Source organism: Lampris incognitus, chromosome 12 (genome assembly GCF_029633865.1).
Source record: "Lampris incognitus isolate fLamInc1 chromosome 12, fLamInc1.hap2, whole genome shotgun sequence".
Taxonomy (NCBI): domain Eukaryota; kingdom Metazoa; phylum Chordata; class Actinopteri; order Lampriformes; family Lampridae; genus Lampris; species Lampris incognitus.
In genome coordinates this window covers 28608605-28636351 of record NC_079222.1, presented here as the reverse complement: position 1 = coordinate 28636351, position 27747 = coordinate 28608605, and the positions used below count along the sequence as shown (strand labels likewise).

Sequence of the window (27747 nt, the reverse complement as noted above, 5' to 3'; positions counted from 1 at the left end):
ATGTTTGGAAATGTTTACTTTAATGAAAGATAAAAAGCGACGATGAAACTCAAAAATCAGTCTTGGCAAACGAAATCTATCCAGGCCTACCAAGAAGAGGATATATTTTACAAGATTATGTGAGAAGGGCTGCATGTAAAATTCGGACTAGATACCTATCTTTTCCTCTTTCTGCCAAAGCCAAAGAGGTACAATTTAATATTCTTAATGATAATTATCCCTCAAACGAATTCTTAAGACTTAAATTGAATTTAGACTAATAATTGCCAGATGATGTGGAAACCACAGATCATCTGTTTTTCAGTCGTGAGGTGGCCCAGTCGTTATATGCACAGCTTAATGTGAGTGGATTCAGTCACAGGGAATCATCTTATCTTGACAGTGTAAGGTTTGTTTTTGGGTTTTTTTCCCCAGGAGGATCGAAAGGTGGAGTTTCTGATCAATAACCTGATAATTATAACAAAATATTTTATTCACAAATGTTTTTTTTAAAATCCCCACCCTTGTTTATTATTTTCAAGATTGACCTAAAAATGTTTTCAAAATCCTTAAAACCCATGAAAAAAGGAACACGCTCAAAAATCATTTCTCTTCACTAAATATGTTTTAATCTGAGCCCAATGTAACGTATTTCCTTCATTACTGTTTATTTTTTTGTCTGTTTTTTGTTTGTTTTCCTGTTACATACACGACTCATATGTATTATTTGTATATATACACACATATATATATATATGTATACACACACACACACACACACACACACACACACACACACATATATATATATGTTTTTGCTCAGTCATTCTATATTGATGGAACATAAATTCGCCTTAAGATTCGTACCTGTCAAAGTTGTTTAAATAAAGGTTTTAAAAAAAAAGAAAAAGAAGCGTGGCACCTGACAGCTGCGTGACGCCAGTACGTTAGCTCGGGCAGTGTTGCGGCGCTTACGGCGTTAACTCCAGGGTTCGTGTTGTTAACCGTGTCGACTAACGTGCAGCCGGCGGTAGGGAAAACCCTGCGACGACAACGATGAATTTTTCAACGTACAAACGATGTCATGCCGAAAATAGCCGTTTAGCAATAGTTAGCAGCTAGGGAGACGTCGTCGTCGTTACCGGCTGTTGTTTACCTTGGATAGGTAACTAGCGTTAGCTTAGCTGTCGTCAGTGTGAAGTTTCCTGGTTCACCAAAGTGAACGATTTGATTTAAAGCTGAACTTTCTCTCGCCAACCTACGGACTCATGGAGATGATACACACGATCAAAAAAACTCGCAAGAATCGGTTCAAGCGTTAAGCTGAACTAGTCGGTGAATTAGTTGGTTAACTAGCCAGTGTCTAGGCTCGCGTCAAGTTAAATGGCACGAGTCGAGGGAAGTAATGGACTCCAGTCGGCGGAGTCCCGCAGGAGTTTAAGAGTCGCCTCGGAGAATCTGAGAGATGATGGAGAAGGAAGCACTTTTGGATCGGACTCCGAGGCGGACGGCTATGCCGACTCCGGAGAGAGACAGGCGGACAAGTATGGATTCATAGGAGGTGCCCAACAGTACTCCGGGGAATAGTAAGTCGTCTTGCATGGTCACCCAAACCGTTGATTTGGACAGTGATATGTTATTACAGCAGTGTACGTGAGCTGAGCCCGACATGTCAGGGCTCACCATCCGCTGAGAGTGTTGACTTATCTAAAAGCACTGCGCCAGCAACCACTCTCCGCACAGACACGTTTGTCCAGCAGACGCGCCACACCTTAATGTTGCTGGACGTGATCGCTAAATCAGCTGGACAAGAACACCACCTAACTTACCCGGTCGTCAGTACACCGTTGGGTCGAACACATTTGCAAGTTCTTTGGGCTCCACTGTCTCTCTCCCCTCATGCCATCTCTTCCACCATGCGGAGTAACAGTGAACCTGAGTTGCGATGTTGCTAATCAGTATGTAACTTGTGGCCCCTGTCACTTTTGAATGATTAATGGATGATAAGGAAAGCACACAAGTGGGTCGAATCAAAACAATATTGTAAGCTGAAGTTGTGCAACATTTCAGGATGCAACATGCTCTTGAACTTGTACTGTACTTGTACTCAAACCCTACTGGTGGCATTGACCTTGAACTGTGTACTAGGTTGCCCCGGCTAATCCTCTTTATCACAAGTTTCCTAATTAGGAAATTAGACATTGGTTGCTATTTTGAAGATAGATAGCGACTGGCCTACTCCTGGCTTATCATTGCTACCGCGTTCAGTTAAGTCGTTGTAGGTTTTATTGTGAGATGTTTGAAAAGATTTCAAGAAGTGCATGATCAGTGAAACCTATCGAAATTCTTATCAAGCTTACACTTGAAGGTAAAATGTGTACATGCCTAACCAGTCTTTGTCAGGGATAGGTTATGCAGTGAATGTGATGTTAGTAGGATATTGTTTATTAATAGAATGATATTATCCACATCCCATTTGAACAGATGTTTATTATACTTCTACCAGAAGCACTGCTCCTAGCTGTAGTTCTTATCATGAAACTGTTAAAACTTACTAGCACTGTTGTCCCTTCTCAAACATGCCAAATAATTATCTTTACTAGAAGTTCAAAACCCTTGATGCTTATATTAGTATCATTTACTGTATCGTGTTGGATCCTAGTTGTTCATTAGGATATATTGCAATGTAGGAGATATTAGAGACCAGAACTAGGGGAATGTTCTTTCAGGGCTTCCTATTTTCCATGTACTTGACTGGCTATGGCAAGGGTTTTACCATGTTGTCTTTGGGTAGATTTCCTGTGTGGAGAAGGAAGAGATCACCCACTCCCTCACCACCTCTCATGACAAATCTCTGCAGTCAGAAATACAGGAAGTGATAAAAGTTGTGTATGCCACACTATCACATTGCGCTTCATTCAAGACTCTCATTTCTTCTTAAGCCAATTGTGTCTGTGGTGTTTTACATTAATACATTTTTAGTGGGTGTGGTCATCACTGGAGTATATACTCTTAATTTGTACCCACTAGGCTCATCCCTATTCAGGAAGTCTGTGTGTGGGACGTTTGTCATTTCATAGACTTCATAAATACACTTTGTGATAAATAGTCTTTGCAGAACACTTAACAGAATCCATTATTTGTTATGATCCAAGTAGAGCCTTCACATATTGTTTAACTCAGACCTCCATTTTTTTCTGTCACATGAACAGTTTGATAGATTCAGCAAATACAGTAAACAAAGTTCATGTTGTCTGCCACTGATGTGTAACGTGAGCTAAGGGAAGCATTTGGTCAACCTCCTGGATTTGACACACTGACATTGGACTCGCCCTTTCAGAGTAAAGCCATTTTGCATTTAATTAGAGTCCTGACTTATTGTCCTTTGTAATTTGTCTTTCTATCATTCTTTATTTTTGTTAAAGATAGAGATATGAACTACAATAAATGAGATAACCATTCATTGATATGAGAATATGTAAGGAGAGAGAAAAAAGTAATGTTTCTTAGGTCTAAAAGAGCTCTGTGACAGGTTGGTACCACAGCCGAGGCTCTTTGGCCCAGTGACATGGACACCATTGAAATCAACCTAGAAGCAGGGCGTCCAGGTAGCGTAGCAGTCTAATCCGTTGCCTACCAACACAGGGATCTCCGGTTCAAATCCCGGTGTTACCTCCGGCTTGGTCAGGCGTCTCTACAGACACAATTGGCCGTGTTTGCGGGAGGCAAGCCGGATGTGGGTATGTGTCCAGGTTGCTACGCTAGCGTCTCCTCTGGTCGGCCGGGGCACCTGTTCAGGGGGGAGGGGGAACTGGGAAGAATAGTGTGATCCTCCCATGTGCTACGTCCCCCTGGTGAAACTCCTCACTGTCAGGTGTAAAGAAGCAGCTGGCGACTCCACATGTATCGGAGGAGACATGTGGTAGTCTGTAGCCCTCCCCGGATCGGCAGAGAGGGTGGAGCAGCAACTGGGATAGCTCGGAAGAGTGGGGTAATTGGCTGGGTACAACTGGGGAGAGAAGGGGGAGAAAAAAAAACTAGAGACAGCAACCCAAATGCACGGCAATAGAAACCAAGAAGAAGGGATTTTTTATTTTTAATTTTTTTTGTCAAAATCCAGGATGGCAGTCAGTCGTTGCAAGGAAAAATTAGTAGTATTCAGGAAAAAATTGCTACCATGAGAGTAAAACTGGGACTAGATGCATAACAACAACATTTTATTTTGGCTTCAATGGTGGAGTGCCACTGTAGCTGCAATGCTGCTTCATCAAGCAGTCAGGTCACCAGTTGCCCGTGTTTTGTGTTGTATGAACATCTTTGATAAATAAAGGCTCAGATTATATTTTATTTATTTTCCATTCAACTTGTTTGAACTGTAAATAAGGTTAGTTTAACGCTAGTTGCTTATGTTGCTAATGCTAACACTATCACACATCCCAAGCAACCTAATACTGATGGCACTTAATACACCGGCACCCTGCTGGCAAACAGTACTGGTGGCAGTCGTTGGTAACCCGGGCCTCGACCGATCCGGTATGGAAATCTGATTTATGATCCGCATATTTAATTTGGCAAAGTCATGTCAATTTTATTTGTATAGCCCATTATCGCAAATTACAAATTTGCCTCAGTGGGCTTTACAGCAACACAACATCCTGTTCTTAGACCCTCGCATCAGATAAGGAACAACTCCCTAAAAAAAACCTTTAACAGGGAGAAAAGATAGGAAGAAACCTTAGGGAGAACAATAGAGGAGGGATCTCTCTCCCAAGATGGGCAACGTGCAATGGATGTTGTCTGTACACAATTTACAGAATGCAACATTGGAAGACGATAACAGAATTAGATTGGGATTAAAAAATATATGAAGAATATGATGAGGAGGATGCCAAGGAGTGTCCAGATGCCACCGGAACAGCCCAGCCACGTGACCACCATCACCCTGTAGACCTGACAGGAGGACAGACTACACTTATATATATCTATATCTATATCTATCTATATCTATAGATATATATACATACGTATATATATATATACATACGTGTGTGTATATATATACGTGTATGTATATACGTATACATATATACATACACACACGTATATATACACATATGTATCTATGTATCTATCTATCTATCTATCTATCTATCTATCTATCTATCTATCTATCTATCTATCTATCTATCTATCTATCTATCTATCTATCTATATACGTATATATAAGGATTTCTTGCCAAAATGATGCCTAAACTTATCGAAAATAGTTTCTAACCTTTTGATGACCTTTGACCCGTTAATAGAAGTTGCTGTATTTTGCCTTTGTATAGTTCAGGTTCAGGTTACTTTATTTGTACCTGTAGGTAGATTTAGTTTGCAGTAAGATAAGGCATCCATCTTGGCACACATTTTACAAACAACACGAATGATAGACAAACATGATCAGGAATGAGGGACACTTTATTTTTCATTTCATTTCAAATACTTGCGTACATGAAATTAAACGAAATATCAGTATCCCCCACCCCACAGCAAAAACAAAATCAATGTCCAAGTGATCGAACGCAGGTTGACTATCAGAACAGCTGGTTTGCGTGGTCTAGCAGTTGGTGTAGCCTGCCCTGCCTCCGCGTCCTGTCAGACCGCCCTCGTTGTTTCCTCCTCAGGCGCAGCCCCAGCGGGGCCGTGGTCCCTGGGCCCACTGGACGCAGCAGACCAGGCTCCCCCAGCCGATCCAACGCCAGCTCTCCCAGCCAGAAACAGACACCTTTAACACACCTCCCCACACTCCACACGGCGACGCTGAAAACACAGTCTATGCTAGGCAAGGCCGCTGCCAGACCGCCCTCTGTGTTATCGGAACTGCCGGTCTGCATGGGCTATCAGTTAGATTAGCCTGCTCTGCTTCCGCGTCCTGTCAGACCGCCCTTGGTGTTTCCTCCAGGCAGGGCCGTGGTCCCTGGGCCCACAGGATGCAGCAGACTGAGGTCTGCCAGCCGATCCAACGCCAGCTCTCCTAGCCATCAAACGAAGATAAACTTAGACGTAGATGTGGACAAAGACACTGCATAGACGGTACTGGGTGAGACTGCCACAAACGTGAATTTGTGCCGCCATCTTCCATCTTCCATAAAAGTGTAATGTTACTACAGCTTGTTCATCAGAGTGATGGCTGCTGCGACAAAGCTATTTTTATGCAGCAGCAAAAGGCATGAACTTATGAAACCTCAAACAGTATACAAAAATAACATCTGTTACTTATTTTACTTTACTAATGTTAAAAGTTCACATCATATAGCCTGTATAAGCCAGTTTGATGTGGCATCCCAACAACTAGATAAGTAAACACACTTCTAAGCCCACCCAGGCCACTGATAAGCTCCCATCAAACACAATACTATTTTATTAAAAGGGTTGTATTTTTATTCCTGAATTGCTAATAAAGGTAAACTCTTGAAAAAAAAAAAGAAAGTTGTTTGACCTTTTCCTAATCTATCAGGTGACGACTGTAGCGTCTCCTTATGATGCCGTTGTAGACGGTAGAGCATGTTAGAGGTGTTGGCCATTGTGTGAGCCGTAGTGCGCCGGCAGAGCTTGCAAGTAATCTTTGTTCGGTCTACAGTCTTGTCACCAATTTCTTGACTCCGTGCTGGAAAACATCAGAAGAGGAACTACGTATGCACACATCCGGGAAATAATAATGTGCAAGACAAAAATAGCAAAGCTGGAATGAAGGAGAAAGGTCTGCAGACTAAATTGCTCCCAAATGCTATTTTATTTGGCAACGTTTCAATCAGTTAGACTGATTGAAACGTTGCCAGTTTCCCTCCCTGCCTTACTTTAATTTCCACCTTTTCACCCCTAGACTCCTTAAACTGACTATCAGTAACTCTGTTTTATATATGTCAGCTTCATTGTCCACCTCTCTATCTCAACAGTGCAGAAGATATTCCTCCTGAAGTGCTGCGGCAACGTGAGGCAAAATGGCTAGAGATGTTCGGCAGCTGGGACAAATGGATGGCGAAAAAGCACAAGAAGGTCTGCTTTGTTGGATTGTGGAATGTATTAGAGATAATTACCTCTAATGTTGCTTTGATTTAGCAAAATATTTTTATAACCCTTACATGGACCTCTCAGTACAGGTCCATGTGAGTACCTGTATATAAGTACCTGTATATACCAAGTACCTTTATAAGTTGGTATAGCCAACTTGGCAGCTGATGAATATATATATATATATATATATATATACACTACCGTTCAAAAGTTTGGGATCACCCAAACAATTTTGTGTTTTCCATGAAAAGTCACACTTATTCACCACCATATGTTGTGAAATGAATAGAAAATAGAGTCAAGACATTGACAAGGTTAGAAATAATGATTTGTATTTGAAATAAGATTTTTTTTACATCAAACTTTGCTTTCGTCAAAGAATCCTCCATTTGCAGCAATTACAGCATTGCAGACCTTTGGCATTCTAGCTGTTAATTTGTTGAGGTAATCTGGAGAAATTGCACCCCACGCTTCCAGAAGCAGCTCCCACAAGTTGGATTGGTTGGATGGGCACTTCTTTGAGCAGATTGAGTTTCTGGAGCATCACATTTGTGGGGTCAATTAAACGCTCAAAATGGCCAGAAAAAGAGAACTTTCATCTGAAACTCGACAGTCTATTCTTGTTCTTAGAAATGAAGGCTATTCCATGCGAGAAATTGCTAAGAAATTGAAGATTTCCTACACCGGTGTGTACTACTCCCTTCAGAGGACAGCACAAACAGGCTCTAACCAGAGTAGAAAAAGAAGTGGGAGGCCGCGTTGCACAACTGAGCAAGAAGATAAGTACATTAGAGTCTCTAGTTTGAGAAACAGACACCTCACAGGTCCCCAACTGGCATCTTCATTAAATAGTACCTGTTAGAGCCTGTTTGTGCTGTCCTCTGAAGGGAGTAGTACACACCGGTGTAGGAAATCTTCAATTTCTTAGCAATTTCTCGCATGGAATAGCCTTCATTTCTAAGAACAAGAATAGACTGTCGAGTTTCAGATGAAAGTTCTCTTTTTCTGGCCATTTTGAGCGTTTAATTGACCCCACAAATGTGATGCTCCAGAAACTCAATCTGCTCAAAGAAGTGCCCATCCAACCAATCCAACTTGTGGGAGCTGCTTCTGGAAGCGTGGGGTGCAATTTCGCCAGATTGCCTCAACAAATTAACAGCTAGAATGCCAAAGGTCTGCAATGCTGTAATTGCTGCAAATGGAGGATTCTTTGACGAAAGCAAAATTTGATGTAAAAAAAATCTTATTTCAAATACAAATCATTATTTCTAACCTTGTCAATGTCTTGACTCTATTTTCTATTCATTTCACAACATATGGTGGTGAATAAGTGTGACTTTTCATGGAAAACACAAAATTGTTTGGGTGATCCCAAACTTTTGAACGGTAGTGTATATATATATATGTGTGTGTGTGTGTGTGTGTGTGTGTGTGTGTGTGTGTGTGTGTGTGTGTGTGTGTGTGTATATATGTATATGTATATATATATTAATTTTTTTTCAGAACATTTTTTTCCCTAAATGGTACTGAGTCAAAGGAGTATATTGATTGACAGGTGAAGCTGCGCTGTCAGAAAGGGATACCTCCTTCATTGCGAGGCCGGGCCTGGCTCTACCTCTGTGGGGGAAAGGTGAAAAGAGAGCAGAATCGGGGCACATTTCAGGTCAGTTGTAAATATAGGGTCTCAGTGCTCTGGCAAAACCTGAAAAAGTCAGATTGCGTTTTCCTCTTTTAGGAAAATGTGTATAAAAACATAATTTTTCATCATACTTTAACCCTAATGCCCCTTTTCCACCTGTCACCAGCATGTATCACGGGTGAGGGATTGTATTTTGGTAGGGGTTAATCACATACAAATACTGGTGGAAATCCACCTCTAGCGTTGGTTGGAGATGCATTGTGACCACATCATAACATGTCAGTGCAATTACGTTTCGTATCCACACATCATATATAAACTTAGCACAAAAAGTAAGGAAATTTGTGTTTGGTAGATTATTTCTTTGTTGTAACAATGCTTCTTGGCAATAAATCTTATATCAGGCACCTGATTGTCAGCCCCTGGGGTACCAGAAGCTCAAAACAAGAGTCAATAGCAACAGCAAAATAAGCTGTTTGGCATTGGCAGAGAAGATTTGGCAAATTTTTCATGGGCGCAACCCACATACTCAGCTCTGCTGCTCATCCCACAAATGCATGTTCCTTGCAAATGTGGCACCATTTAAAAGGCAAATAAACAGGCTTTCCAACGGTATAAGATTTATTGCCAAGAAGCATTGTTATAACAAAGAAATAATCTACCAAACACAAATTTCCTTACTTTTTGTGCTAAGTATATATATGTGTGTGTATATATATATGTGTGTGTGTATATATATGTGTGTATATATGTATATATGTATATGTATATGTATATATATATATGTATATATATGTATATATATGTATATATATATATATATATATATATATATATATATATATATATATATATATATATATATATACATACACTACCGTTCAAAAGTTTGGGATCACCCAAACAATTTTGTGTTTTCCATGAAAAGTCCCACTTATTCACCACCATATGTTGTGAAATGAATAGAAAATAGAGTCAAGACATTGACAAGGTTAGAAATAATGATTTGTATTTGAAATAAGATTTTTTTTACATCAAACTTTGCTTTCGTCAAAGAATCCTCCATTTGCAGCAATTACAGCATTGCAGACCTTTGGCATTCTAGCTGTTAATTTGTTGAGGTAATCTGGAGAAATTGCACCCCACGCTTCCAGAAGCAGCTCCCACAAGTTGGATTGGTTGGATGGGCACTTCTTGCGTACCATACGGTCAAGCTGCTCCCACAACAGCTCAATGGGGTTCAGATCTGGTGACTGCGCTGGCCACTCCATTACCGATAGAATACCAGCTGCCTGCTTCTGCTCTAAATAGTTCTTGCACAATTTGGAGGTGTGTTTAGGGTCATTGTCCTGTTGTAGGATGAAATTGGCTCCAATCAAGCGCTGTCCACTGGGTATGGCATGGCGTTGCAAAATGGAGTGATAGCCTTCCTTATTCAGAATCCCTTTTACCCTGTACAAATCTCCCACCTTACCAGCACCAAAGCAACCCCAGACCATCACATTACCTCCACCATGCTTAACAGATGGCGTCAGGCATTCTTCCAGCATCTTTTCATTTGTTCTGCGTCTCACAAACGTTCTTCTTTGTGACACCTCAAACTTGGATTCATCCGTCCACAACACTTTTTTCCAGTCTTCCTCTGTCCAATGTCTGTGTTCTTTTGCCCATCTTAATCTTTTTCTTTTATTGGTCAGTCTCAGATATGGCTTTTTCTTTGCCATTCTGCCCTGAAGCCCAGAATCCCGCAGCCGCCTCTTCACTGTAGATGTTGACACTGGTGTTTTGCGGGTACTATTTAATGAAGATGCCAGTTGGGGACCTGTGAGGCGTCTGTTTCTCAAACTAGAGACTCTAATGTACTTATCTTCTTGCTCAGTTGTGCAACGCGGCCTCCCACTTCTTTTTCTACTCTGGTTAGAGCCTGTTTGTGCTGTCCTCTGAAGGGAGTAGTACACACCGGTGTAGGAAATCTTCAATTTCTTAGCAATTTCTCGCATGGAATAGCCTTCATTTCTAAGAACAAGAATAGACTGTTGAGTTTCAGATGAAAGTTCTCTTTTTCTGGCCATTTTGAGCGTTTAATTGACCCCACAAATGTGATACTCCAGAAACTCAATCTGCTCAAAGGAAGGTCAGTTTTGTAGCTTCTGTAACGAGCTAAACTGTTTTCAGATGTGTGAACATGATTGCACAAGGGTTTTCTAATCATCAATTAGCCTTCTGAGCCAATGAGCAAACACATTGTACCATTAGAACACTGGAGTGATAGTTGCTTGAAATGGGCCTCTATACACCTATGTAGATATTGCACCAAAAACCAGACATTTGCAGCTAGAATAGTCATTTACCACATTAGCAATGTATAGAGTGTATTTCTTTAAAGTTAAGACTAGTTTAAAGTTATCTTCATTGAACAGTACAGTGCTTTTCCTTCAAAAATATGGACATTTCAATGTGATCCCAAACTTTTGAACGGTAGTGTATATATATATATGTATATATATGTGTATATATATATCATCTCTCAGTGTGTTTCCACAGCAAGGCTGAACAACTCTGAGCATGGAAAGAAACCATTCCAGTAGGATTTCCACACTAGTCAATGGTTTGCATTGCCCAGCGTAACGTTTTTTTCCCCCACCGGCCCACTTGGTCAGTAGATAAAAGTTTTACTGGTGCCTTGTATATTTTCACTGGCCCCACAGACAAAAAAATGGAGTAGCTCTTTTTTTCCATAATGTTGGTGATTTATTCATTGTATAAAATACTATACATGATTGTTTCCTCATATAACATGTCAAGTAAAATACAATTTATTTTTATATACAACGCATTATTTTTTACAGCATTTCAACATTTAAACATTATTTTTATAGCTTTTTTTGTGTGCGTGTATTCCAGTATTCGCCCGTCTTGCCCAGAGGTTAAGCGGGGGCTGATAACGGATTGCCCGCCCTCCGCTCGGCTAGCATACACTGCAAGTGGTTCCTACTTTTGTCGTCCGCGTTGAGAGCATGTTTTCGATAATTGTCAGTCCCTTCAAAAAACGAATGCCCTCGATCGGCCTTTTCAAAGAATCGCCAGCAAACTGTACAAAACACACTACTGTCGCTGGTTTGTAGTGTTGTTGCTTCCACAAAGGTCAAAAGCGCCTCTTTCTTTTCGTAGCCTTGTGTGTTTCTTTCATGATTTTTTTTTTGAGTACTGCTAAGTATTACAATGAGTATGATGGATGAATGACGCTAGGGCGGGAAAGGCAGTGTTTAAAGGGACTTGCCCATGACTCTGATTAGCCTGCATAATCTTTTTTCGGCCCTGGGCCATTGGGCTATCAGTTATGTCGGACCCTGATTTGGTGTGGAATGGTTCTAAACCGTGCTCATTTCTGGATTTTTGGCACCATCTAATAAAAGCCAGATCGTGGTGGTGGAAGGGCTTAAATATATTCAGTACATTTTATATTTCCATTCACATTACATCCAGTGATGCCATATCTGATATGATGTTGATATCCTACGGCACCATTATAACATCCTGCACTGATCTTACTGCACATACTGAAATCTCAATTAGCAGGTATTTGTCTTTTTCTATCAGAAAACAAAACGAAAAATGTCTGAATCCTTGTCATGGTCTGTGGAGGATACAGCTGGCGCAAGCATTGCAAGTGCGGTACTTAAATGGATGCCATTGCATGTTGTCATTTGTTGTATTGTGGTTGTTCTGTAGACTTTCTAGTCCTGACGTCAGCATCAACTCTAATAGAAAAACAAATGATGGCCATGCACACGACTCCTCAACTCCTTACCCAGTGTTGGAAGTTACCGAGCTGGAACGTAAAAGGCTCATTAACTTTCTGGTTCTGCATTCTCCCCAGACATTTTGATAGAGTGGGGCTCAGGCACCAGGGTCAAGGTTGATTGTGATAAAACCTTAAGTGCCATTTCATATATTCTAACCATTCTTGAAATGGTTGATGGTGATGATGGGTAACAAGCGTTATAGATATGGGATTTAAAGTGAACTATGTATACAATTAGTATTCTATCTGTACTTTTATCAATATAGTTTTCTGACTTTGGGTAAATTAATCAATAAAAACTCGATTGTTTCAATGTACAAGTTTAAAAATATCTCATTCTTCAGTCTGGATGTAATCATCCCATAGATCCTTCTGAATTTTACAACAGTTTGTATTAATATGGCAATATTAATGTATGAGTAGCATGAATTACAGCAGTATGAATTAATTTATTTTCTTTTCGGGTACCTTAACTTTTAAATGTAAATAAAAGTATAACTATGTGCAGGAGCTGGACAGCCAGCCAGGAGATCCCAAGTGGTTGGATGTGATAGAGAGGGACCTTCATCGCCAGTTCCCCTTCCATGAGATGTTTGTGGCAAGAGGAGGCCATGGGTAAACAGCCTTCTGAAGTCCTATGATGTCCTATGATTAATTCAGAGTGAGAAACTGAGCTATGTTTTGCCTATTTATAGGCAGCAGGACTTGTTCCGTGTGCTGAAAGCCTACACTCTCCATCGTCCAGAAGAGGGCTACTGCCAGGCTCAGGCCCCTATTGCTGCTGTACTCCTCATGCATATGCCAGCAGAGGTAAACTCCTATACACAGATACACAGTTGAGAACCATCTGTAGCCTGGTTATCCAAATTGTTTACATAATCTGCTTGAGACACCAAAAATAGGTATGTCTTTATGCATGCTCAATAATCCAGGGTAGAAAATCAAAGAAAGTTGAATCATTTCATCTGGACACAACATTTATTGACAGAAACGTTTCATCACTCACCTAATGCCTCTTTTCCACTGCATGGTACTGGCTAAACTCGACTCTACTTTAATTGACTACTCGCTTTACTTTTTGGGATTTTGTTTTCCACTGCAGATAGTATCTCCTCACGGCGAAGCCCCGCTGGTCATTTGTGGGTGTGTTGACTAGTTTAAAAATATACATATATTTATATTTTATTTATTTATTTATAGTGGTGTGTTCATGTCACCTTTTAGTATTGGCTCAGCTCACTTGGAACCTCGACCGAGGTGGTACCAAAAAAAGTACTTGGTACCAGCCATCACTCTGATGAACAAGCTGTAGTAATATTCCCTACCTTTTGCCCAAAGGAAAACCAAAAAAAGCGAGTTGAGTTGGGTTGAGTCAAGCCAGTACCATGCGGTGGAAAAGGGACATAAGTGACCTCTTCAGTCTCAACTGACTGCATGTATCCCCATCCTCATAAACAATAGTTACATAACGACCAAAACCAACGATCAGTTTCATATGCAAATATGGGTGTGACCTTTAACTAGAGTTTCGATGGCCATGTGTACTATTCACAGAGGCAATGCAAAGGCACCACCGTCCAACATCAGTACAGACAAGAGGAATGCTCTCACGATTCTAAGTAAGGACAATAACATCATCATCCTTGCGGCTGACAAAGAGACATGCACTGTTGTATCAAAGCAGACTATCATGAGAACGTTATGACATTACTTAATGACATACTTATGAGCTCCTGAAACGAGATCCAGGCAGTGGTTACCAGTAAAAAGTGACAGATTGTCTGAAGCTGTTAGAACAGGACAATGCTATTGACATAATTTTGTACCACATATTATACCCAGGGGAAGCTACACCTAGTCTGTATGCGTTATCTAAGAAACATAAACAGGATGTGCCATTACGGGCCTATTGTTTGTATGATTAACTCAGTGACCTATAACATCTCTAAGTTTCTTGCGTCTATTATTAACTCGTTGGTAGGCAGTAATGAACATCACATTCAGAACACTATGGATTTTGTGGATAAGGTGAGGGACATAATTATGGAGGAAGATGAAACAATGGTCTCTTATGATATTAAGTCTCTCTTCATGTGCGTTTCTGTTGGTGAAGCAGTGGAGGTAGTCCATATGAAAATACAAAACGACCCCACCTTTAGCAATAGGACCACCCTTAACACTGACCAAGTGTATCTGCTCCTGAAGCTGGTCTTCAGCCCACGTACTTCACATACAGGGGGCAGTACTATAGGCAGACGTATGGGTGTGCTATGGGTTTCCCAGTCTCACCTATAGTGGCCAACTTGTATATGGAAGAAGTGAAAAAGATGACTCTGATGTCCTATCCAGGGACACCACCTAGCCATTGGTTCAGATTTTTGTGGCCGACACCTGGGTTAATATTAAATCTCAGGACATACCACATTTCACTAACCACATTAATTCTGTGGACAACCACATGAAGTTCACCAGGGAGGATGTAAAAAATGTCAGGTTAGACTTCTTAGACTGTGCAATTGCAATTGGTGATGGGAGACATTTGATTGTTGATGTTTACCGTAAACCAACTGATCAGTACTTAAGGTTTGACTCTCGTCATCCACTGGAGCACAAACTAGGAGTCATCAGCACACTGAACCACCAAGCTGACAATGTTCCCACCGACACAGCAGCCAGGGAAGGGGAGAAATCCCACATTAAACAGGCCCTGGCTAAGTGTGGTTATCCTAACTGGGCGTTTGTCAAAGCTAGGAAGATGCCCAACCAGTGCACCAGCCAGTCGAAGAGAGGACAAGGACAACAGCTGTGTAAGCATAAACCAGTGGTGATTCCATATGTGGTGGGAGTGTTGGAAAAGTTGAGATGTGTATTTCCCAAACACCGCGTCTCAGTTGCTTTCAAAACCCCAAGACACGCTGTGCCAGAAATTGGTCCACCCCAAGGACTGGATCCCCTGGCACAAACAACAGTATGCTGTGCCAGGAGGATTGCCACGCATTGTACATTGGCGAAGTCAAACAGACATTGGCCAAAAGAATGGCACAACACAGGAGAGCTAACATGTCAGACCAGGACTCCGCAGTCTACACCCATCCATGGGCCAGTGACCACTCTTTCAAGGATGAGGATGTGCACGTCCTTGATAGGGAGGAATGCTGGTTTGAACAGGGACTGTCAAAGAGGCTGTCTATCTGAAGAGGGAACGACCATCCCTGAATCGGGGGGCTGAGAGTATATCTGTCACCATCTTACAATGCTGTGATTGTAAACATTCCCAAATCCTCTGTGAATAGAACACATTACCATTGTACCTCTAGTTCAGTGTTTCTCAACCCAGTCCTCAAGGAACCCCTATCCTGCATATTTTCTTTGCAACCCTGAATAGGTACCTGTTTGTAGTTATTCAACCAATCAGCAATGAATTTTGTCAGATGTTGCACACCTTGCATAATTAAGTGCTGCGAGATGATTGGTTGAGTAAGTACAAGCAGGGCTACCTATGCAGGGTTACAATGAAAATCTGCAGGACAGGGGTTCCTTGAGGACTGGGTTGAGAAACACTGCTCTAGTTAATGGTCACGCCTATTTGCATATGAGGCTGACCGTTAGTTTCAGTCATTATGCAACTGTATTGTTTATAAGGGGGGTGATACTTGCAGTCAGTTGAGACTGAAGAGGTCACTTAGATGAGTGATGAAACTTTTCTGTCAATAAATGTTGTGTCCAGATGAACTGATTCAACTTTCTCTGACTAAAAATAGATAATGTCAGTTATTATTTGTCACCCTTTCTCACACATACTCAAGACGTAAGAATAATGCAAAATGTTTTGTGTACCTATACAGAAATGTTTGCTTCTGGCTTTAAATGTCAAAACCATTTTATTTTTTAGGATGCATTTTGGGGTCTTGTTCAGATCTGTGAGAAGTACCTTCCTGGGTATTACAGTACTGGACTGGTAAGGCAGTCACATGTCATTCTTATTTACATGTTACCATGTTGTTATTAGGGGTTCAAGCAGCAAGCCACTGGAACCTTTCTGTGTTTGTTCCAATAACTGTTTTTCTTCCTTTATTATTATTACAGGATTTTCTGCCCTAAATGTGTCTGCATCTCAGAAACCCCAAGGCCTAAAGACACCAAACTTGGTCAATAGTTTCCAAACCTTCCCATTATTCAGTCATTAAAATAAACAAAAAAACAAACAAACAAACAAATAAATAAATATAAAATCAGCCCAATCAGCCTCTCCACTTTACATTTTGGCCTTCATCTCAAGAACCATTTGGTCTATAATCACATTTCTTACTTCTCCCGAATCCTTGGTTCATGCCGGAACTAACTTGTATTCCCAGTTTTATTTCCACCATATTGAATTTTCCGTCATTTTAAATTTTCTGAAAAACTTACTCTTTCGAACTCCTCCAAAACCAGTCGTCACGAAATCTGGCACGTGTCATCTTCAAAGGCCCATGACAAAAAGTTCTCAAAGGAAAGTTGATAGGTCAAACCTATCTTGCCTTCAATAGGACAATCAATTTTGGGGCATGGCTTGTATTGACAGAACGAGTCACATCTTGTGAACATAATATCTGATTGTCACCAAACTTGGGACACAGGTGCGTCCGGGTGGCATAGTGGTCTATTCCATTGCCTACCAACTTGGGGATCGCCTGTTCGAATCCCTGTGTTACCTCCGGCTTGGTCGGGCGTCCCTACATACACAATTGGCCGTGTCTGTGGGTGGGAAGCCGGATGTGGGTATGTGTCCTGGTCGCTGCATTAGTGCCTCCTCTGGTTGGTCGGGGCACCTGCTTGGGGGGAGGGGGAACTGGGGGGAATAGCGTGATCCTCCCATGTGCTACGTCCCCCTGATGAAACTCCTCACTGTCAGGTGAAAAGAAGCGGCTGGGGACTCCACATGTATCGGAGGAGACATGTGGTAGTCTGCAGCCCTCCCCAGATTGGCAGAGGGGGTGGAGCAGCGACCAGGCGTCTCGGAAGAGTGGGTTAGTTGGCCAAGTACAATTCGGGAGAAAATATTAAATAAATAAATTGAGACACAATCACTAGGGACTAACAAACATCCTCCAAATTTCCTGAGCTTTTTGAAACAGGTGGTGCTATATCAATAAAATTTTGAAAACTTCTTAACCATTTTCCCAGTGTTTCCTTAAAAATGTCTTTCTCAAGCGTCCTAATGACAGCTGACATGACCGCTTGACTGTAGAAATATGGCTGCCATCAGACAGTTAAATTTCAGTTGCCAGCACAGACGATTCTGTTGACTGATCATCATGACATTTGATACACATGTGCAGGTATACTCCAGATACGAGCATACAACCTTTGGTCAGAATCAGCCTGATGGTGGTGCTATTACAGCCCGCTTTACATTTTTGCATCTAGCTCAAAAAATGTTTGGTCTTGAATCAAAAGTTTTGCTCGTCCTGAACCGTTTGTTATGCCAAGTCATGTGTAAGTATACTTGAGATGCAAGTCTATGTCATTTGGTCAGAATTTGACAATAGGTGGTGCTCCTCTGAACTGCTTGGACCCCATTAATTGCTGCTTGTGGTTAAATATTTAATTTTTGTTGTTGTTTGTTGTAGCAGAAGTATAACTTTTTTTAATATTATAACTTTCTTTCATTTTTTTATAGAATTTCTCTTCCTAAAAAAATTATTCAGAGCTTAGACTTAGACTGCTTTTATTGTCATTGCCCTATATGCATGTCTCATACATACAAGGTAACAACATTGCGTTTCACATGGACCCCAGTGCCACATAAAAACAAATAACACACAATAAATATTAAAAACAAAATGTGCATCAAAAGCAAAAAATTACTTCACAGACCTACACATAGCTTGCGAAGGTCCTAGAATTCAGATGACTCTAAAATGAGATTGAGTGTTAAGTATGTTAATAATTTTTTTGGTTATATAAAAAATATTGGCTAACCAAATTCATTACAGTAAAAGAAATAAGTCAATTGTTCATCTAATTACTCATTATACTTTAACTGATCATTTAATTTGGTAAAACTGAGAGAACAGAGTTACTATTGTTGTTGTTTTTTTTTTTTCGAACATGTGTACGGCAATTTTGAGAAACACTGTTTGAGATGACAAAATTCTCATGCAGTATTGGCGTAGACTAACTGATTCCAGTGGAAGAAGAAGCACAGCCAACTGCAGGATTTCAAGATCTTGAATAAGACAAGTCAACAGCTAAATGAAACCTAGATAGAAAATAGAAAATAGACCATCAAATATGAGATTTGCATTTACATTTTAAATTCAATTCAGTTTTAAGGTATAAAAAATGGTTTGTTTTTTTGTATGAATAATTTGCGTATCAAGCTAGTATTGTGCTTCTGGAAGCTCTTGTGTCCCTAACTTGGCACCCTAATGACTCAGTAGGTGATTAGATTATCAGGCAATCCAATTAAGCTGAAGGAATGGAATGTACATTCTCTCTTTCTCTGTCACCTCTTAACCTTGCCTTTGCTCACTGTTTTTCCCTGCTGTCCCCATAGGAGGCAATACAGCTGGATGGGGAGATCCTGTATGCTCTGCTGCGTCGGGTGTCTCCTGTGGCCCACGGCCACCTAAAGAAATACAAGCTCGAGCCCATCCTGTACATGACAGAGTGGTTCATGTGTGCCTTCTCTAGGACCCTTCCATGGGCCTCAGTTCTGCGCATATGGGACATGTTCCTCTGTGAAGGTGAGATCTTGCTGGTGCAAAATTATCCCCTGACATTTCCTTTATATGATGAATAAGTAGCACACTGCAGTCATGAAATGACAAATGCAGTCACAGCCATCTATACAGTTCTGCATGTCACATAATGCTGTTATGTTGACAAAAATATTGGCCAATCTAAAGTCTGATTTTATACTACTGTTTCTAAGACAAATCATAATTTGTGTTAATCCCAAGAATTTGTGACTACTATCAATATGGTTTCGAGTCCGGGGAAAGGCACGATTTCACCTTTTGGTATTGGTCTAATAAGTCTCTCGACAGAATTTGGAGTTTGTTTTTGCTCTTTACGTCCTCAGTAAGCGATACGTAGCTCAAAAATAGTCACCTTTCCTCATTTCAAACCCTAGTTTCTCCCATTACTAGAATCTTACCTCACCACTATGTAAAAATCAGCAATTTCTTCCAACTAAAATCTTGTCCAGTATCAAGTAAAAGTATTTAAACATCTTTCATATAAAAACACATCTAATTATGATCATAGAAACCACTTAAAACATTGAAAATGTAATAACACAAATGTTAGTTAAATCCTTCTTTGGATCTTTCATTGTGGGTGATATTATGTTGTTGGCCATAGCAAAAGATAAACACTAAGAAGATAATATGAAGTGTTAAAAATAATACACACCACTATAAAGCAAAGTCTTTACATCAGTATAAACTTAACAGACAAACAGACAAACCTTTTCGTGTAGTTGCTTCTCCGAGTGATGGAGTAGCAAGACAATGTTGAGTAGTAAGATGTTGCTGGTACCTTGGTGACCCTAACCTTAAAAACAAAGCAAACAAGAGTACAGCAGTTAATTTATAAAAACAACAGGAAATGGTGATTATATTGTGTGTAGTCTACATATTTCATAAGAACTGTAGTGTTCACTAAAGTAGAAAATTGTTCTTTTTTGGGGCCCCTGGGTGGCGTGGCAGTCTATTCCGTTGCCTACCAACATGGGGATCACTGGTTCGAATCCCCATGTTACCTCGGGCTTGGTCAGGCGTCCCTACAGACACAATTGGCCGCTGCACTAGCGCTTCCTCTGGTCGGTCGGGGCGCCTGTTTGGGGGGGGGGGGAACTGGGGGGAATAGGGTGATCCTCCCACACGCTACGTCTTCCTGGTGAAACTCCTCACTGTCAGGTGAAAAGAAGCGGCTGGCGGCTCCACATGTATCAGAGGGGGAATGTGGTAGTCTCCAGCCCTTCAGGGATTGGCAGAGGGGGTGGAGCAGCGACCGGGACGGCTCGGAAGAGTGGGGTAATTGGCCAAGTACAATTAGGGAGAAAAAAGGGGGGGTTTATTTTATTTTTTATATTTTTACATTTTAATTAAATTTCAGAATGTTTGCTTTTACTCTACTGTTAATGCACTTAGTACACTATTTTGACGAAAGTTCTCTGCAAAAAAACAAACAAAAAACAGGAGACTGGTTAACATTTAATAATATTAGTAATGATAATAATAGTAAAACATGACAATAATACACTGAATTAAAGAGGTTTCATATGCCTTTCTTAATGTGTCTGGGAAAAGTCATTTTGGGTCAAATGGCGTCATGTGACTTGCAGTTCCAAACTTGGCCACTGAGCCCTTACCAGGCGCATGTGCTGGTCTTATGTCTGGGGGCCTGAGTGAAGAGCCTTGATTGTCACACAGTTGTTTTTGGAGAGCGAGACAGTTTTAGTCCTGGACCCTCCCTCTCCATTGCTGATCTCCATGCCAATTTTACTACATTTCTTAAAGTGGTGGGTTGCAGAGGGGTAGAAAAACTGGGGGTTTCATCACCTTTTAAATAACAAATCATAAGCAGCCTGTGACGCAACAATCATCTTGCAAGACAAAGTGTGTGGCTATTTAATTTATTGGGGAAAAAAGTTGAATATTCTAAAATTAAGCACAATTTCGAAAGTCAAACAACCACACAAAAGCAGATGAATGTTTTCAAGTTTTTACTGAGTTGATGCCATGTATGCAGGGCTAGTTAGAGTAATATTTTTGAGAGAATAGCAGAATTAAAGGCACAAAATAGTGGCAACATGTTATGTGCTCACTTTCTGCTATCCCACTGAATATAAGCAATAATCAAACCGCTTTGATGATATCACTTTTTCAATGGTGTAAATTCACTTGTCATGTTTAACTCAACTGATGCAACAAATAGTGAAAAACAGAAAATCAACCTTTCCTCTTGTGATCTGTTATCTCATACTCTTGTCAGGGGTGAAGATCATCTTCCGCGTGGGCCTAGTGCTGCTGAGATGCATGCTGGGGTCACAGGAGAAAGTGAAGAAATGTCAAGGTTTATATGAGACAATGGCTCTGCTAAGGGCCATAGACTCTCGCTACATGCAGGAGGCCTTCCTAGTGCGAGAGGTAAGATGTTGCTCAACTACAGAGTTTATTAGATGGAAAATTATTCCCATTTAAAAGACAGTTTTTTGGTCTGTATATGCATTGTTTTGATTATTAATGGGGTAAGGTCAAATTTAGAGTTAGCATAACATGATCAAGACACCTGATGTCTTTCAATTTATTGGTACATGTACACCTCTTCAATTTCTTTAGGCTTTTTATAGGTCATGACATGAGATGCAGTGTTTGTTCATAATATACAGGCACAAAACTTAGCTTGGCATGACTGCATAATGAGGCAGCGCGGTAGCACAGTGGTTAGCACGGTCGCCTCACAGCAAAAAGGTCCTGGGTTTGAACCAGGGGTAGTCCAACCTTGGGGGGGTCATCCTAGGTCGTCCTCTGTGTGGTATTTGCATGTTCTCCTTGTTTCTGCACGGGTTTCCTCCGAGTGCTCCGATTTCCTCCCACAGTCCAAAGACATGAAGGTCAGGTGAATCAGCCGTACTAAATTGTCCCTTGGTGTGAATGTGTGCGTGAGTGTGTGTGTGTTGGCCCTGTGATGGGCTTGCGGCCTGTTCAGGATGTCTCCCCACCTGCCGCCCAATGACTGCTGGTATAGGGTCTAACATCCCCACAACCCTTGAGTAAGGATAAGCAGTTTGGATAATGAATGAATGGCCCGAGATAAGCTAATGATGTGTTTTTACTGGTTCTTTTTAATAATATCTGGATATTAGAGGAATTGCCTTCAGCTAATCACTCCCAGTAATTGGGTTATTGTTTTGCAAGTAGATACTGAGGTACCAGTACGCAACTGTATAGTAGTTCAGTCTGGCAACAACATTGCCACCTAGTGAAGAGATAAAGTTATGTAACCTAAAACCAACTAGCTTTCATTGAAAAATTTCTAAGTTGCAATTGCAGTCAAAGCAATAGATCACAGGAACTGAAGACCAGCCATCCATCCATCCATTATCCAAACCGCTTATCCTCACCACAGATTTCTCAATCTCTCTGTGCTTCAGATTATTGAGCTACCAGTGTCAGAGAAAGACATTGAGAGGGAACATCTCACTCAGTTGCAGCGCTGGAAGGAGAATCATGGAGATCTTCGCAGCAAGTCTCCTCCCAGGATGCATGGTGCGAAGGCCATCATCACAGCTGAACCACCCAGCCAACAGGACCTGAGACAGAACCCCACCATTATAGTGGAATCCCCCCTCGGATATAAGAGTTACAGGAAAGGAGAAGAGGAGGCCACGGAAATTAAATGGACCAAAGAAGAAAGAAAGAACACAGCCTTCCCCCCGCAACAGACCACCAGTCCTTACCCTGTCCCCACCGAACCCTTACCTCTCCACAAAGACACAGCCGTACGAGGATCCAGGGATAGTCTGAGCAGCGCAGAGCATGACACGTACCTGTAGCTGGACTCGGAGGAATCTTTCAATCATTTACACATAAAGCATTCCATCCAATCTTATTTTATCCACAGTTATGACATGCACAGTCAATCTGGAGAAATCTTCATACTTCTCAGTGTCATAACAAAACTGAAAATCTACAATACAATACATCTGTAACAAGCACTCCTAGAAGGAATGTTGCGTTAAATGATTAATACCCAGGGAGCAAGAGTATGTATGGGACAAATAGAGTTTTGGTTTGCTCATGTATGAGGTTTTATCTGTTGAGAGAGTCCAGTGTCACTTTTAGCTTTTGTGCACTTTTTCTTACATTTTTTAAAAATTAGAATCAGAGTTATTTTTATGAGCCATGTAGGTTTGCACATATGTGGAATTTGACTCCAGTTTCGTGGCTCTCTCGATGTACTTAGCATAGGATAACAACAATACAATACAACAATCAAACAATCTTCTTTTTTTTTTAAAAAGTAGACATTTTTATAAGATTCGGCAATTAGCGGCTATATTAGCGTGTCAACCTACAAGCATCTTAGAGCACTAAATAATAATCATAGCAAAGCCAAGAGTGCATATCATGTCAAGAGCAATTACAGAAAGTGTGCAATAGACATCAAAGAAAGTTTAATCAGTTCATCTGGATACGTTTATTGACAGATACGTTTCATCACTCAACTGAGTGACAGATACGTTGTATCCAGATGAACTGGTTCAACCTTCTTTGATGTTCTTACATGGATTATTGAACATGCATTAAGACATGTGCAATAGTTAGATGACCAAGAGTGATCCAAGAAAAAGAGATTCATATTGTAAATTAGCCGGACAATGCCACTAATCAGTATCAGACATATCATAGCCAAGAGTACATGTTACGTCAATTGCAGATAGTGTAATTGCACAATAGATGGATCACAAACAGTGATGTAGGGGATTCAAATCACAATCGAGATGGCCTGACAAAGGAAAGTTTTCAGGTATTTCATGAATGAAGGAAACTAATCTGTAGTTCTGATTGAAGCCGAAAGTTCATTCCACTCTTTGGGCCAGGTGATAGAAAAGTGAATGTACAATTTAGGCATAAAGAGGTACATCCTTGCCAACCAACAACAGGGCTGCTGCTTTGCTCCTCAAAGCAGTCCTGTGATTATGTTGTAATTAAGATTTAGACTGATATGTTTCCTCAACTGATGGAAATCTTCTCTTTAGCACTTTTCTCCCCAATTGTACTTGACCAATTACCCTATTTTCCGAGCCATCCCGGTCTCTGCTCCACCCCCTCTGCCGATCCAGGGAGGGCTGAAGACTACCACATGCCTCCTCTGATACATGTGGAGTTGCCAGCCACTTCTTTTCACCTGACAGTGAGGAGTTTCGCCAGTGGGATGTAGTGCGTGGGAGGATTACGCGATTCCCCCCCAGTTCCCCCTCCTCCCTGAACAGGTGCCCCGATCGACCAGAGGAGGTGCTAATGCAGCGACCAGGACACATACCCACATCCAGCTTCCCACCCGCAGGCACGGCCAATTATGTCTGTAGGGATGCTTGACCAAGCCAGAGGTAACACGGGGATTCGAACCGGTGATCCCCGTGTTGGTAGGCAACAGAATAGACCGTCATGCCACCCGGACACCTATTTAGCACTTTGTCTTTGATAGTCATGTTATAGTCACTAGGTTTCCCACGTAGAGTGGCATACTTATCCTATGTTGTAAGAATCGATTCTTTGCACAAAATTGAACACAATTCGCTTATGCGACCATATAGGGCTATGTCTTAACTGGAACAATGAGTGCAGGGTTTTTGCTTAGTGTTATTGAACACTTCAGGGCATCCTCAGATTAGCTGTCAGCCATGACCAGCTTCAATCTTGTATGACCAAAAAAAAAAACCCAAAGTAGCTGTCTGACCTATGAAGGATGTGTGCAGGGACAATTTTGGCACCAACCAAAGATGTTTTTTTACTACTGTTTTTAATTTGTATACTGCCCAAGCAGTTTTAAGTCTTGTATATGATTCTGTGTGAGTTTGAGAGAGCACAAGGTGCTTATGTTGTGAAGCAGGGTTGAATTCCAGCTTTAGGGATGCTAACACAAATCTATATATTTATACTCTATCATGTTGTGGAACTGTGTAGTGTTCTTGTATAATTTTACTACGGAAGAAGGTTCCACAGGGGAAGCTACCACTTCCCAAGTTATAGGAGAATTTTGTTTTTTTCTTAGAAATTTTGGAAACTTGACTCCTCCAAATGAACCATGCAGTCTGTTCTATGCTCTATTGTTTCTGTCTGTTCCACATGCGGACGTTTCATTAAGGTGTATTTGAAAGCATCTGGCTTAAAAAGAAAAAATCCTTGCCACTGTTGACTAAGACGAAACACAGATGAATATGCTTTGGCACAATAGCTTTATTTCTTATTTGAGCTTTACAACTTGCCACATTGTTCTTTCCAAGAGTTGTTTTTTGATATATAAAAAGGAGTTGTATGTTCATGTCAGACAAACACTAACATTAAATAATTACTTTTCAGATCATTTTGTTTAGTAAAATGGGCTGAAAAGTCAAATGGATGACAAATCATTGATTGAGACTGTCTTTATTTACTTATGTTGAACTAAGTGTAATGTGAAGAAATTAATGTAAAATCTCAAATATAATTACTTGATATTTTATTTTTCTGCACTATGTACTTCAAACTCTTAACATGATAATGTTTATAAACCAAACAGCAAATGTCTTGTTAACCTTTTAACCATATAAGGTATTTGATTTTTTGTTTTTTTGTCCTTTTAATACAATATAATTAATATGATCCTACAGGTCATTTTTATCCCTCAGGAATCATTTTGTTTTTATTTGCCATTAAACATTGAAGCTACTTTTGAATTTACCAAAGGAGCAATGAAACATCGACTTTTGCAATGAAGTCTTTATTATTATTATTATTTTAGATCTCCAAAAGTTATCTCAGTTTACAGTATGTAAACTGGCATACCTGGTGGAATTAGATGTTGAATGTATGAGTTAAAGAAGAAAATGTAATTTGAATGTATAATTAGTTGCATTTGAACCGATATTATTTCCATTTTGTTTCCATTTTGTTATATATATTTTTTTCCACTGTACACATTGCACATTCATCCGACACAAACCAGCCAGTTGGACTTGATACTAGTAGTTTGACACACTGTCCTGTAGGGGGTGCCATAGAGCTTTGACCCAGATTTGGGAAATTTCATTCGTGTTCAGTGTTGTACCCAATCATTTTGTTTCAGTGGATTGAATCGAGTTTTTAAAACCTCAGATGTTAAATGATGTTATGCTTACAAGTATCAGGGAATGTTGCCATCTCAAGAGTGTGTTGAGTGATTTTAAAATATTCTACTTCACCAGACTTAAAGTAGAATCCTCCAGGATCACAAATTGTAGGTAAACGTAGGGACTACTTATATTTCTCAGCGTATGTACAGCACATGGCTATATAGTGTATTCGCTACCCAGAAATCTCTTCATTAAATCAGGAGGCATTTTCTTGTATCTAAAAGCAGTTTTTGTACCAAACTAAATTTACATCAATAAATGCTAAGGGAGTTGTTTTCCTTTTTCCCTCTTACACATACTCATATTGTGTTATATGTTGTGTCTGCATATAAACATCACCATAATTAAAAGACGGTGTTTGGAGGAGAGACTCGCCTGACAGAATCAAATGGGTCGGCTTCAATGCACACAGTGTTAACATTCAACACCCCACAACAGCCACATTAACCACATAACCTCCCTCACATCCATACACAGTAGCACACTTCCTCGGACACCTGTTTCCCCGGGTCTTTCAGCTTTGTGTGGAATTTGCATTTCAAATAGGGCTAATTCCCACAGCACCCTCCAAAGTGCCCAGCCCAACCATTTCCCTTCAGTCTCTGAATGGATATAGGAGTCCTCAGCATCTATACAGGCCTTATTCTCCGGGAGGGACTGGCCACAGCCCAAGAATACACAACCGAGCATGGCCTCCCCAATGTCCCGATTTGCCAAGCAACGTAATTCCAACACTATTTCCGTTTTTGTTGACTTTTGAGCAAGACATCATTTTAATTTGCAAAATATATCTTGCACAATACTTCTGTCAACTGATTTTTTTTTAATCCTATTATATGTGTAGTGAATTCAGGGGCAGCCGGGAAGCGACAGTCGTCCGCACCACGGGCGACTGTGCTAAAAAGTCAATCAAAGGGTCTGACCCATTAGCCAAGGGCTAGCGAGTCTGGTCAACCGTGGTCGTTACACTACCCCCCCCCCCTTTCTTCGGGAAGCGCCTCCCTGCGCTTCAGCATATCAGCTCCCTCACGCCTCTGGGCGCACGCGCTTCCGATGGCCTCACGGTCTCACCATCCCACTTCTGACACCAATGTAGCGAATTCATGGGGCAGCCGGGAACCGCCGCCGCAGCCGGGAACCGAACCCGGGTCGCCCGCACCACAGGTGACCCGGGTTCGCTGCCCCTGAAGCTGACTGGTTAGTGGACCCTTTAGCTGACTGGGCTCAACTAAAGGGTCCGACCTGTTAGCCAAGGGCTAGCGAGTCTAGTCATCTGTGGTCGTTACGCTGGTGTCAGAAGTGGGATGGTGAGACTGTGAGGCCACCGGAAGCGCGTGCGCCCAGAGGCGAGGGAGCTGGTGTGCTGAAGCGCGGGGAAGCGCTTCCCGGGGGGGGGGG

At 41.0% G+C, this 27747-nt stretch overlaps 1 protein-coding gene across 1 annotated transcript; it reads left to right on the top strand.

The window, feature by feature from the left end:
• The first annotated feature begins 938 nt into the window (after positions 1-938).
• Positions 939-26608, top strand: LOC130121531 (TBC1 domain family member 10A-like). The gene is made up of 9 exons (XM_056290366.1): positions 939-1565; positions 6918-7017; positions 8591-8698; positions 12988-13094; positions 13175-13289; positions 16372-16437; positions 19021-19210; positions 21465-21619; positions 22627-26608. The coding sequence occupies exons 1-9, from the start codon at positions 1363-1365 to the stop codon at positions 23026-23028; spliced, it is 1446 nt and encodes a 481-aa protein (XP_056146341.1). The 5' UTR covers positions 939-1362; the 3' UTR covers positions 23029-26608.
• The last annotated feature ends 1139 nt before the right edge of the window (positions 26609-27747 follow it).